The sequence below is a fragment of the Plasmodium coatneyi genome, chromosome 4 (assembly GCF_001680005.1).
Source record: "Plasmodium coatneyi strain Hackeri chromosome 4, complete sequence".
NCBI classification, from domain to species: Eukaryota; Apicomplexa; class Aconoidasida; order Haemosporida; family Plasmodiidae; genus Plasmodium; species Plasmodium coatneyi.
Genome location: NC_033559.1, coordinates 669,382 through 682,353, shown reverse-complemented (window position 1 = coordinate 682,353; position 12,972 = coordinate 669,382). Strand labels below are relative to the sequence as shown.

General features: G+C 37.6%; 2 protein-coding genes across 2 annotated transcripts; one reads left to right on the top strand and one right to left on the bottom strand.

Moving 5' to 3' along the window:
* Nucleotides 1-523: 523 nt before the first annotated feature.
* PCOAH_00007480 (KIR protein) lies at nucleotides 524-2,325 on the top strand (the record flags this gene model as incomplete). Its single annotated transcript, XM_020057558.1, has 3 exons — nucleotides 524-544; nucleotides 657-1,514; nucleotides 2,062-2,325. 3 exons carry the CDS (start codon nucleotides 524-526, stop codon nucleotides 2,323-2,325), a joined length of 1,143 nt encoding a protein of 380 aa, XP_019913010.1.
* Nucleotides 2,326-3,048: 723 nt separating this feature from the next.
* PCOAH_00007470 (SICA antigen) lies at nucleotides 3,049-3,693 on the bottom strand (the record flags this gene model as incomplete). Its single annotated transcript, XM_020057557.1, has 1 exon — nucleotides 3,049-3,693. One exon carries the CDS (start codon nucleotides 3,691-3,693, stop codon nucleotides 3,049-3,051), a length of 645 nt encoding a protein of 214 aa, XP_019913274.1.
* Nucleotides 3,694-12,972: the final 9,279 nt, after the last annotated feature.

Below are 12,972 nucleotides of genomic sequence, written 5' to 3'. Positions count from 1 at the left end.
AGAACTATGCACAACAACACACCATACAATATGGTAGTACAGTGAATACATAAATAAAAGAACGTTGTGTGTAAAAAAAAAAAAAAAGGAGGTGTATGTTTCATCCTCCCTCCTCCTCTTTTTTTTTTTTTTTTTTTGACTTCTTTTTTCACTTCACTTTGTTGCCTGTACTTTGTCATTCCAACATATATAGTTGTTTATATGTGTATGTGCATTATACATATATATATATAAAATATATATACATATATCGGTATATATATAAGTACATATATATATATGCAGTGATACTGATACGTATACGTACACATATGAATGTATGTGTAATGTGCTATAACTACTACTACTACTATTCGAGAATTAACAAAAGTGTAGTATGGTTTTCACATAAGAGAAATTTTGTATTTAGAAGCATAAGGCTGGCACAATCTTCATATTTCTTCCTTACTTTTTTTCGAATATATAGAAAAGTTTAATATAAACTCACATTATACACACATATAGATGCACATATATATGAACCATGGTAACAGACACAGTAGATGTAAGGAGGAATATTTCAGAAGGGGGAAAGAAAAGGAAGGAAAATACATATATATATAGAAAAAACTTACACATACACCTATTCAACTTTTTTGCCAACTACATACTTGCAGGAGGAACTTTTAAAGCAATTACCCTCATGGACGGAATACTATGAGAAATTTGAAAACGAAAAAGGGAAAAAACAAAAATGCAAAAATGATTGCGCGCAAGGTATAAAGACCGTTCTAGGTTCAGATCACAGTATGAATAGTTATAAAGATAAAATTGAAAAGGCAATGGGCTATGTGTACGAAATGTATGAAGGACATACAGATCCGCTCAATAATGTACCCTGTACTTTCCTGTATAATTGGGTATTAAATATATTATATAAGAGTCCCATGAATGCCCAAATCAGGGGCATCGTAAGATTTATCTGTACATTAATAAATGATGCGTATAAGGATCAGAAATGTGAAGTTCTTTGTGAACAGATTGACCAAAATATTTTCAATCACAGGAAAAAAGTATTCGAACTTTCCTATGATTATGAAACCGCAACGAAGGTGTTGCAGAAAGGTAAAACCAGTTGTACGGGAAAATGGTGGGATTATCTACAGGGATTTCATGAAGCATGTACTGCTGTAGAGAAAGATTGTGAAGCAGAGAAGGGACCGGAACATAATAAATATTGTCAAGAATTCAACAGTAAGTACGACCTATATTGTGATACGGTTAAGCTATTAAAATTGAAGTGTGAACCAAAACCTGAACCAACAGTTATAGTAAAAGAAGTGGAAAAGGCATGTTCCCCTGCACCACAGAAATCCGATTCTTCCACAATAAGAGAAGCAGACTTAACTGCAGCTAAAACTACTGCTTCCATCTCCTCCATCCTTGGCACACTCGGACTAACGGTTGCACCATTCCTCCTATACAAAGTATGTAATAATAGTAACAATAAAAAAATAAGAACTAAATTATTAACAGTATAACTAATATACACTTCCTTCAGACCTCCTTCCTTCCTTAGACACTTCTTTCCTTCCATCCTTTCTTTCCACCCTACAACCTAACAACCTTCCTTCCACCTACCACCCCTAACAATCTTCCTTCCACCAACCACCCCTACCACTTAACAACCTACCTACCACCATCCTAACAACCTTCCTTCCACATACCACCCCTAACAACCTTCCTTCCACCTACCACCCCTAACAACCTTCCTTCCACCTACCACCCCTAACAACCTTCCTTCCACCTACCACCCCTAACAACCTTCCTTCCACCTACCACCACCCTAACAACCTTCCTTCCACCTACCACCCCTAAGACCAACTTCCTTCCACCCTTAACAACCTTCCTTCCATCAACCACCTACCACTAACAACAACAAAACTATCACCCATAACAACCTTCCTTCCCTCCTCCCCCTTAGATCCATCCTTTCCTTTCTCCTCCTTAGACTCTTTCCTTTTAACCCCTTCCATCTTAATACCCTACCTCGTTTAACCCTTTCCCCTTTTAACCCTTCAGTATAAACCATGGTCTTTTTGGTTTGGTAACCATTCTAATGGAGAAGGAAGAAGAAGCGCCAGAAAGAGAAGATCAGTGGGGAATGACCTTGATACTCTAACAGAGAACGATTCCATATTGGGTTCGGCAACAGAAAGTTTAATGGATAATTCCACTGTACGTTCCTCTACTGCCACATATACAAGACCGTCTACAAGACAGTCTACAGAGGGAAGAACAAATAATACACGGGGTCACGGAATGGTAGGTTATCAAAACATGTGATGTAATATATTGAATGAATATAATGTCTATCCCCCCCTTTCGGAAGGAATATAAATAACTGCGCAGTCTATACAACGTAAGGAGCGAAATGACATTTTGACATTTTCCTGTTTTCCTTTATTTCTTTTTCTTTCCTTTTTCTTTTCATTGTACTAATGTATTCATTCTAATGTGCAATCAAATTATATTAGAAAAAATTTTTTGCACTTCATTTTGATCTCTTGGCAAACTTTTAATATTTTATTGTTAGCTGTTTGCAAACTTTTTTATTGAAGATTCAAATGCTTATTCATTTTGTTACAAAAATTTTTATGTTTATAATTTCTTTTCTTCCTTTTCTTCTTTTTTTTTTTCTTTATTTTTTTTTTATTCCTTTTCTTCATATTTTTTCTTTTCGCTTCCTTTCCTGTATTTGAATAAGATCAAAAGGAAAGAATACTACCAGAAAGGGGCGCGGAAAAAGGAAAAAGTTGCTGATATTTTCAAAGAAATATTCATGAATTTTAAAAAACAAAAAAAAATTACAAATATAAAAATTTGTCACAAAAAAATTTAACATTTTGGATCTTTCAATAAAAAAAAAATTTTACGAAACAAATCAAAATAAAGTGCGGATGAAAATTTTTTTTTTTCACTTCCACTTATACTGTGATTACACATGAACATGTAAACAATTTAATACACAAAACGAAAAAAAAAAAAAAAAATATATTTACTTACACCCTAAACCCTAAACCCGGAATCTGCACATGGAACCTGTTCCTCAGGAACATCAATCCTAAACCAGGAATCTGAACTTAGAACCTGTTCCTTAGGAACTTCGTCCTTAGGAACAAAGTCTTCCTCTCTAATCCCGGAATCCGAACTTAGAACCTGTTCCTTAGGAACTTCGTCCTTAGGAACAAAGTCTTCCTCTCTAATCCCGGAATCCGAACTTAGAACCTGTTCCTTAGGAACTTCGTCCTTAGGAAGAAAGTCTTCCTCCCTAAATGCGGAAGCTGAACTTGGAACCTGTTCCTTACGAACAACTTCCTTTGGAACACTTTCCTTAGGAAAAAAGTGTTTCTCCCTAAACCCGGAATCTAAACTTGGAACCTGTTCCTTAGGAACATCAACTTCAGAAAGTTGTTCCTTAGGAACACTTTCCGCAGGAACAGAGTCTTTTTCCCTAAACCCGGAATCTGAACTTGGAACCTGTTCCTCAGGAACTCCTTCCTTAGGAACACATTCCTTAGGAGCCTTCTCTTCTTTTATGAATACGCTTCCCATAAATTCTTGAACAAGAATGGCAAGGAATTCCTCCTGAACCAGTTTGGTGTCCCCCTTTTGATATTCGTCTAAGACTTCTAAATGAATATCAATAATCATGCGGCGACGTGCACCACGACGACCAGGACGATGACGAACGCCCCGTCTTTTCCTCCTTTTTATAGGCGTTGAAGGAGGTTTGCGTTCCTTCACTAAGGTATATTCACGTGGACCAGGTTGGTCCACATGGTCAACAATCTGCTGTTTTAAGGAGGGACCACGTACTTGATGTGCTCTTCTGTGACGTTTTCTTGTCTTGCAAAGCATTCCAAAGTACTAAACAAAAAAAAAAGAAAAAAAAAGGGAGAATATTTTTCCTTAATAGGGGTCCAAAATTTTTCTTCACACCCAACAGTAATTACTACTTCAAACACTAAAATGCCAAATCCAACATACACACCCCTAAAATGCGAAATCCTACACATATCCCTAAATGGGAAATCCTACACAGATAAACCCCTTAAATGCGAAATCCTACACACACACCCCTAAAATGCGAAATCCCACACACACACAGCCTTAAATGTGAAATCCTACACACACACAGCCTTAAATGTGAAATCCTACACACACACCCTAAAATGCGAAATCCTACACATACACACCCCTAAAATGCGAAATCCTACACACACAACCCTAAAATGCGAAATCCTGCACATACACCCCTAAAATGAAAAATCCTACACACACAACCTAAAATGCGAAATCGTACACACACCCTAAAACCGGAACTTATATCCTAGGTGCGGAACTCTCACACCCTAAATGCGAAATGCCACACACACTCACTGATACGTTCACGTTCCTTTTTTTTTTTTTTTTTTCTTTTTTTTGTATACACACCTTAGATGCATAACTCATCCCTAAAACAGCTTAATACCAGGCCACATTCTTGTTCTTATACCCTGAAACAGCTAAACACGAGGCCATATTGCTGTTCTTACACCCTGAAACAGCTAAATAAGAGGCCACCACATTGTTGTCCTTACAACATGAAACAGCTAAGTAGCAGGCCATATTGTTGTCCTTATAACCGGGAATCTTAACCTTTACTGTGAAACCTTACAACCTAAGTAGGAAATCCTACACTCCCTCACTTTTTCCTTCTCGTTTTTTTTTTTTTTCTTCCTTTCTTCTTTTCGTTTCCTTTCTTTCCCATCCTTAAGCAACTAAGTAGCAGGCCCTATTGCGGTTCCTATACCCTACAACTTTAATCTTAAGTACGAAATCCTACAAACACCCCCGCACTGATTCATTCATACATTCTTTTCCTTATTCACTCCTTTTTTTTCTTTTTTTCCTTCTCTTTCTTTTTTCCTTTTTTTTTGTTTTTCTCTTCTCACGTTTTTCATATTTTTTTCTGTTTTCTTTTTTCTTTCTTTTTTTTTTTTTTCTTTCACTTTTTATTTTTTTTCTTTCACTTTTTATTTTTTTTCTTTGCGGAAAGTATATTTTCTTTTTTCTTTTTTTTCTGTTCTTTCTTCCTTTTTTCTTATATTAGTTTTTTTTTTTAATTACCTTCCAGAGGAAATAAGTCATAGCAGAAAAACCAATGAAGACAGGGGCCAAAGGAAGGTATGGGGTAAGGTTTGAGGGGTCTGTCTTGCTACTAAGTGGGGCAGCAAGAGCGGTAGTTCTGCCACCCACCTCATGAGGCCTTCTATTTCCTGCCTCCCCACCAGAGACACCATCTGTTAAATCGGCATCGGAAAAACTACCACTACTACCAGCTTTGTTGGGTGATGGACCACCTACCACGGCGTTACCGAGGTCAAAGTCATCTCCAGCAGAAGGTTTTTTCGGTGCTGCGGTAGGCTTTTTCCCCTCCTTATCAGGAACTAAAAAATAAATAAAAAAGGAAGGTTTCAATGTAATTAAGAAGCATTAAGCTAAAAGTCTTGTGCGTACCTACGATACACACTATATGAAAGGTGAAATAATGACAGGGAAGTAACTTCCCCCTTTCCTTCCTCTTCCTTAGACCCTCCTTTCCTTCTAACAACGTCCTTAGACCCTTCATTCTAATACACTTATCCTTTCATTCTACCACCCCTAAACCTTTCATTCGAACCACCTAACAAAACCTTCCGTCCACCCTACCACCCACCTAACAACCATTCATCCACCAACCACCCTAACAACCTTCCTTCCACCAACCACCCTAACACAACCTTCCTTCCTCTTTAGGGAAGGTATTGTTCCTTTCCTTCCTTCTTTAAGGGGGAATGTTATTCCTTCCCCAGGAAAGTATACTTTTGCTTCCTCCATTAGGAAAGCTTATTCCTTTCCTACTTAGGAAGGTAATGTTCCCTTGGGGGGGCTGTTCCCTTAGGAGGGAGTGTATGTTTCCCTTAGGTATTTTTATACTGTTCTTACCTTTTTCATATATGGATTTACCACAACTATCCCCTAATTTCATCTTCCCTATTCCTTCAACTATTTTTGCCTTCCATTGTTCCTCTTTACTGTTAAGGGACGGGTCTACATTTTTCATATAATAATCATTATCCACCCCATAACCACACTTTTTATATTCTATTCCCGCTTTTACCATGGGTTTAGTCAACTCCTCCACTCTACGCTCAATGTATTCATACATGTCGTTTGGGTTGCAATGTTTATCCTTATAGTTTTGTAACCATAGATTAAGAATTCTACATCGTACACTTTGATTAATACTGTCTAAATAGTCCTTTTTCTCCTCCATGATTATTCCGGTATCGTCCTTTATGGTTGTCAATATTAAATTCCTCAATATTACTTTACAGAAAAACTTGTCCTCGTCTGTCGCTCCTTTTCTCAGTCCTACCATACCTGTGCTTCCTTCTTCGCATGCACTAGTGAACTTATTTATATCTCTGTCGTTCACCGTTTCCTTCGATAATTCCTCTATGAACTTTATTTCGTCTTTATTCATTGGATTTTTCGGACTTGATGCATCTGATGTGTGGGGGAAATTTTTTTCTACCTTTGTCTTCACTTTTGCTAGTGCCTTTGTTAAGTTTTCACCTACTGGCCATGTGAACTTAAAGACTGCTACTCCATCCTGCTTCCTAGTCCTCTGTGCTCCACAGGAACTCCCCTCATTTATTTTTTGTATTTTCGTTTTAATATTATGGTTCCACAAACAACCCTGTAGTTCTTGGTTCTTGTCCTCGTTATTCACAAACCAATCGTATGTCTTTGGATACTTACACATTTCCCACTCGTAAATTCCTTTTATTGGTTCCATTATTCCTTCCATTATGAATTCTATACCCGAAGTAATATTCCCTACACTGCAGTATTCATTTATATAGTACTGTAACCAAAGATTAAAAGCCCTACATTTAACATCCTTATCCACGTTTCCCCATATTTCATCATTATCCTCTGCTAATTCTCCATACTTGTCTACACTTGCCATTATTGTATTCCTCATGATGACTTTACAAATTCTTTTATCTTCCTTCTTTATTCTACTTCCTTCCAAGTGCCCAGTATCATCACATATTGCCCAGAAACTACTTATGTTACTACTTTCATCTGGTTCTTCTGAAAACTTATTGAATAACTTCATTATTGTCTCCTTCCCTTTTACCTGAATATTGGAATTTTCCTCATTTAAATGTATACACCCTATGATTCCTTCCTTAAGTACTCTCTAGCGTAACATAGGATTACATATTCTTTCCACATACGCCTAAGGTCCGTATTCAGACATAATTCTTAAATTACCTCTCCCCAATTTTTAAATATGTGATCCATGTGGTTCGAACATGATGATAGTGCCTTCGTATTCATACTATCTAACATTTTCCCCATTTCTTCCTTTAACGTATCATTTCCTGCACCCTCAAAACCCTTTATTAATTCTTCCTTTTCCTTTTCCGTTATACCAACCTCCTCTTGACCTATTTTTTTCAAGTTTCCTTCACCTCCTTTTTCCCTTAGAACACTTATTACAGTATTCTCCCTCTTCCCCTTTTCTTCCTTATGATCCTTTTTCTTATATTGCTTATTGTTACACCTGGTATTTCTGTATCCTATTACGTCCTTATACCCTCTAATACTTCCTTTTTTCTCTTCAACCCATCCCCCTATTGATGACCCTACCATTTTCTTTGCAATCCATAAATCCTCGAAATTCATCTCATTGCACATATGACTCACACTTTCCTTATCATTTATTAATAGAAGTAAATCCATTACTCCTGAGATATATTCGGAAATTTCTTCAACTTCACAGTGACCCTTGAACATCTTCATTAAACTTATACTACCCACAATACACCTAAACATTCTGTCTATTTCTTCTTCATAGTCCTTCTTTCCTTTATTCTTCATCGGCAATATGCTTTGCTGTAAACTATTCATGAAGAATACTACTTTTAACATGGTTTTGCATAAATCTTTGTTCCAGCTTTTAGGTGTCTCATCAGATCTTTGGTCCTGTGCGCATAAATCTTTAATAATTCTATCTTCATTCCCCATGTAGTCTATCATTTCATCAAATATATTCTTCATGTCGTCCCATATTGCATCCTGTAAGAACAAATTGGAACCATATACTGATACACATCCTTACCACTTACACTTTGTCCTTTACACTGTCCATACATAGATATTTCCACTTCCTGCATGCATGGATACTTCTTCTTTGTAGGAATTATTACATTTCCACTTTCTCTGAAGTTCCCTCCGTTCCATAGCCATTGATGTATTAAATGTGCAAAGTACTCAAACTGGCCCCTACTTTCAGTCTCCTTTGGTCGTTGCATAATCCATGGTGGCATTCCGTTTACCATACTTAATATAGCAGTATTCTCCGCGAGATTTACTCCGGATACATTATGTTTGTCTTTCTCACAATCCTTCTTTGTTCGTCCTCTGTTATTTATTAGTTGCATAATGTCGTCATTTCTCTCCATAGCAACTTTAATATATTGTAACATACTTATTCCATCTTTTATCATCATGGGCTCCATCAATTTGGGTCTGCATTCTTCACACTCCCCTTTTAGATTAAATGGTATGTTCACATTTTCCATTGCTTTAAATGCATTCTTTATAACATGTCCTTCTTCACAGTGCGCAGTTAAATATTCATATATCCACATATTTAGTACTGCACATCGCACATACTCTCTCAATTCCATATCAACGTCTCCTCTTTTACATTGACCTCCACCTTTTGTTCTCATATTCCATAAAGTATTTACAATGAACGCACACACTTCCTTTTCGTTTTGTGTCATTACCATTCCCGTTTGTTGCCCTATCATGTCGCATAGGTCCTCACCAGTATCCTTCTCAACCTTCTTACTCATTTCTTCTAACATTCCATCAACCAGGGCCATAACTTTTATGTATAACTGTGTTGCGGAAATTAAAATAATATATTAATAATCACTCACGGTACACTAAGTATTCATTCTTGTTAAGAAAAGGAAAATATATTCCAATATAATAACACACTACTCCTTCCGTGTGCATCTCTCAGCACTGTACCTTACCTCTAGAACATTCTTCCTTCTCCTATTGGACCCCTCCCCATTTAACCACCTATCCATTAACGGGCCAAATACATCATCTTTACCCTTCCTTGGAGCCATTTTTTTTTTTTTATCACATTATTCAATAATTCTCTACTTCTAAATTAGGAATAATATTCTATTAAGTACTACATGTGTGCGTAATGTACATTCTGATTCTTTCGCATTCCTTCCTGAAATATTGTTTTTCCTATTTTCCTTTAATTTCCTTATTTTATTTTTTTTTCCCCTTTTTGTTCCTTAACCTTTTTTCTCTAATTTCCATATTTTTCCTTGCTGCACGCTCCTGCAAAGAGTTCAAGTGCACATTCATCCATAAAATACTAAACAATAGGACATATCGTTGTGCCATAACCGACATAAAGATCATATTCTTACACATCTAACCCGTCTCTAACAACCTTCAACCCTACATTTATACCCTGAACCATACTCTAATACCAGGAAACCTACTCTAATACCCTGAACCCTATTTCCATAAACTCAACCCAACTCTCACACCCTGAAACCTTGACTCTAACAAGCTGTGCTCTGCCCTCACACCTGGAACTTTCACTCTAATACCCAAAAACCTACTCCTACACCCTGAACCCTACTCTCACACCTGGAGCCTTCACTATAATACCCGAAAACTTACTCCTACACCCTGAACCCTACACTCACACCTGGAACCTTCACTATAATACCCGAAAACCTACTCCTACACCCTGAACCCCACTCCCGTACATGGAATCCTTCATTCTAATAACACATACAACTCTCCTTCCTTTCCTCCTTCCTATTTTTCATTCCTTCTTTCTTTCTTTCTTTTTTTGTTCGTTTCTATCTTCCTTATCTTTCTATCTTCCTTAGTTTTCTTCCCTTTCCCCCCCTAAGAATCTATGTAGCAGGCCATATTCTTGTTCCTTAACCTAGAAAAGAACCTTACCCCTACACCCTGGACCTTATTTCTACAACCTAAAGCCTATTCTCATATCCTTGAAGTTACTTCCATACACCTAACTATCTTTTTCTTCCTTCTTTTCTTTTTTTTTTTTTTCTTTTTTCCTCTCTCCCTTCTTTTCTTTGTTATTTCTTCCTTCTCAAAATTTTTTCTTCCTTTTCTTTCATTTTCTTCTCCTTTTTCCCTAAAAAAATAACTAAAGCACAAAAATTCCTGCATAGAACCTTCCCTTCTCTCCTTCCATATGCATTCTACATTCCTCCCTCACTTTTTCTTTTCTTTTTCCTTCATTCATTTTTCTTCTTGCTCCTGCCTTATTTCTTTTTCCTTAACAGAAAGAATATTCCACCTATGAAAATAAATAGCAGACCATATTGTTATTCCATAACCTACAAAAAAACCTTATTCCATAACTTTATCCCTGCTCCCAAAACCTAGACGTTAAGTGTAATACACGGAACCTTCATCCTAACACCCCTAAATCTTCATTCCAATGAGCTAAAACCTGAACTCTGAATCCTAAACCCTGAATTCTAAACCATGAAACCTGAATCCTAAACCCTGAACTTTAAACCCTAAAACCCTGAAGCTTAAACACTGAACCCTAACCCCTAAACCTTAAATCCTAAACCCTACACTCGGAATCATAAACGGTAAACACTGAATATCAAACCCTGAAACCTAAATCCTGAAACGAAAAACATAAATCCCTAATCCAAAATCCTAAACCCTACACTCGGAATCATAAGCCGTAAACACTGAATATCATTCCCTGAAACCTAAATCCTCAAACGGAAAACATAAATCCCTAATCCAAAATTCTAAACCCAGACGCCCTAGCCTGAGTCCTACAGCCCGAAGCGTAAACCCTGAACCCTAAACCCTGAACCCTAAACCCTGAACCCTAAACCCTTAACCCTGAACCCCAAACCCTAAACCCTAAACCCTAAAACCTGAACCCTAAACCCTAAACACTAAACCCTAAACCCTGATCCCTAAACCCTAAACCGTGAACCCCGAACCCTAAATCCTAAAACATGAACCCTAAACCCTGAACCCTAAACCCTAAAGCCCTGAACCCTAAACCCTAAAGCCCTGAACCCTTAACCCTAAAACCCTGAACCCTGAACCCTAAACCTTAAACCCTAAACCCTGAACCCTAAACCCTAAACCCTAAACCCTAAACCCTGAACCCTAAACCCTAAACCCTGAACCCTAAACCCTAAATCATAAATCATAAAACCTGAGTCCTATACCCTGAACGCTATACCCTCAACCCTATTCCCTGGACCCTAAACCCTAAACATAAAACCTGAACCCTGAACCCTTAACCCTAAACCCTGAACCCTAAACCCTAAACCCTGAACCCTAGAGCCTAGACCCTAAAACATGAACCCTAAACCCTAAATCCTGAACCCTAAACCCTTAACCCTAAACCCGAAACACTAAACCCTGAACCCTAACCCCAAACCCTAAACCCTGAGCCCTACAACATGAACCCTAAATCCTACAACATGAACCCTAAACCCTGAACCCTACAACCTGAACCCTATACCCTGAATCCTATACCCTGAACCCTAAAGCCTGAACCCTACAACCTGAACCCTATACCCTGAATCCTATACCCTGAACCCTAAACCCTGAATCCTAAAGCCTGAGCCCTATACCCTGAACCCTAAACCCTGAAACCTGGAAGGCAAACCCTTAAACCCCAATCCTGAACATTCACTCTAAAAGCTATATAACTCTCCTTCTTTTTCCTTCCGTTATACCCTCCTTCCTCCTTAGACCCTCCTTCCTTCTTAGACCCACCTTCCTCCTCCTTAGTTATTCTGTGGGGGGGATGCGCCCGCTCCAGGGAGAAACACAAAGCAAAACTGCTCCGTGGAAGAGCGAACCCCCCCTTCTTCTTCTGGAAGGGGAAGCATCGAAAAATGGACCCCCTCAAAAAAGAGGGGCACACACCATGAAGAGCACTGCCGTCCTTTCATCCACCAAAGTGTGACCTTTTCGCTTTGAGGAAAGCTGAGTTTCCACTTTGTTGCGTATAAAAAAAGTGGAATCGAAATTTTATAGTTGGAAATGTCCAATAAAATTTTTTAAGGGAGTTGCGCACAGATTGAATCGAAATCGAGTGGCAAGTTGCAAATAAAAATATTAAGGAGTTGCGCACAAATTGAATAGAATTCTATACTTGCAAATGTCTAAATATAAATTTTTTTAAGAAGATAACACATAAAAAAAAGGTGGGGCAACACATATAATTCGCGTGACTGCCCCCAATGTGACACGATGCTTTAAATATGTTGTGTTTTCCCTCTGGTACACTTGTGAGTGTGAAAGTGCAAACGCACGGCTTGTATAATTCGCAAATATGTGTATGCCTGTATGTTTGCGCATATATATATTTTTTCTTTCAGCTTAAGGTTATGCGCGCATATTTGTGAATTTTGTTTTTGGTTATTTTAAATTACCTAATTTTTATTATTATTACATATAATTCTGTTCTTATTCCCACGCTTTTCTTTTTTTTTTTTTTTTAATTAAATAGTTTACGCGTGGTTCGTAAACCTGGAAGCCTTGCAAAAGTGTAAAGCAATATGGTACTTATGCACACGCGCCATAGTGGCAACGGTCAAAATGGGAACGCGTACTTGGCCGGAGAAAGAAAAAAATGCACTGCAAATAGCTGACAATTTTTCGTACACATAAAAATCGTGAAGAAGGGATTTATATGCATAGTAATTCAACTGTGCATGCAATTTTACAGAAAAGGCACTTTCCTATGACCAACGGGATGATTCATTTCAGATTAAAGCGCGTGACAAAAAAAAAAGGAAAAAAAAAAAAAAAAAAAAAAGC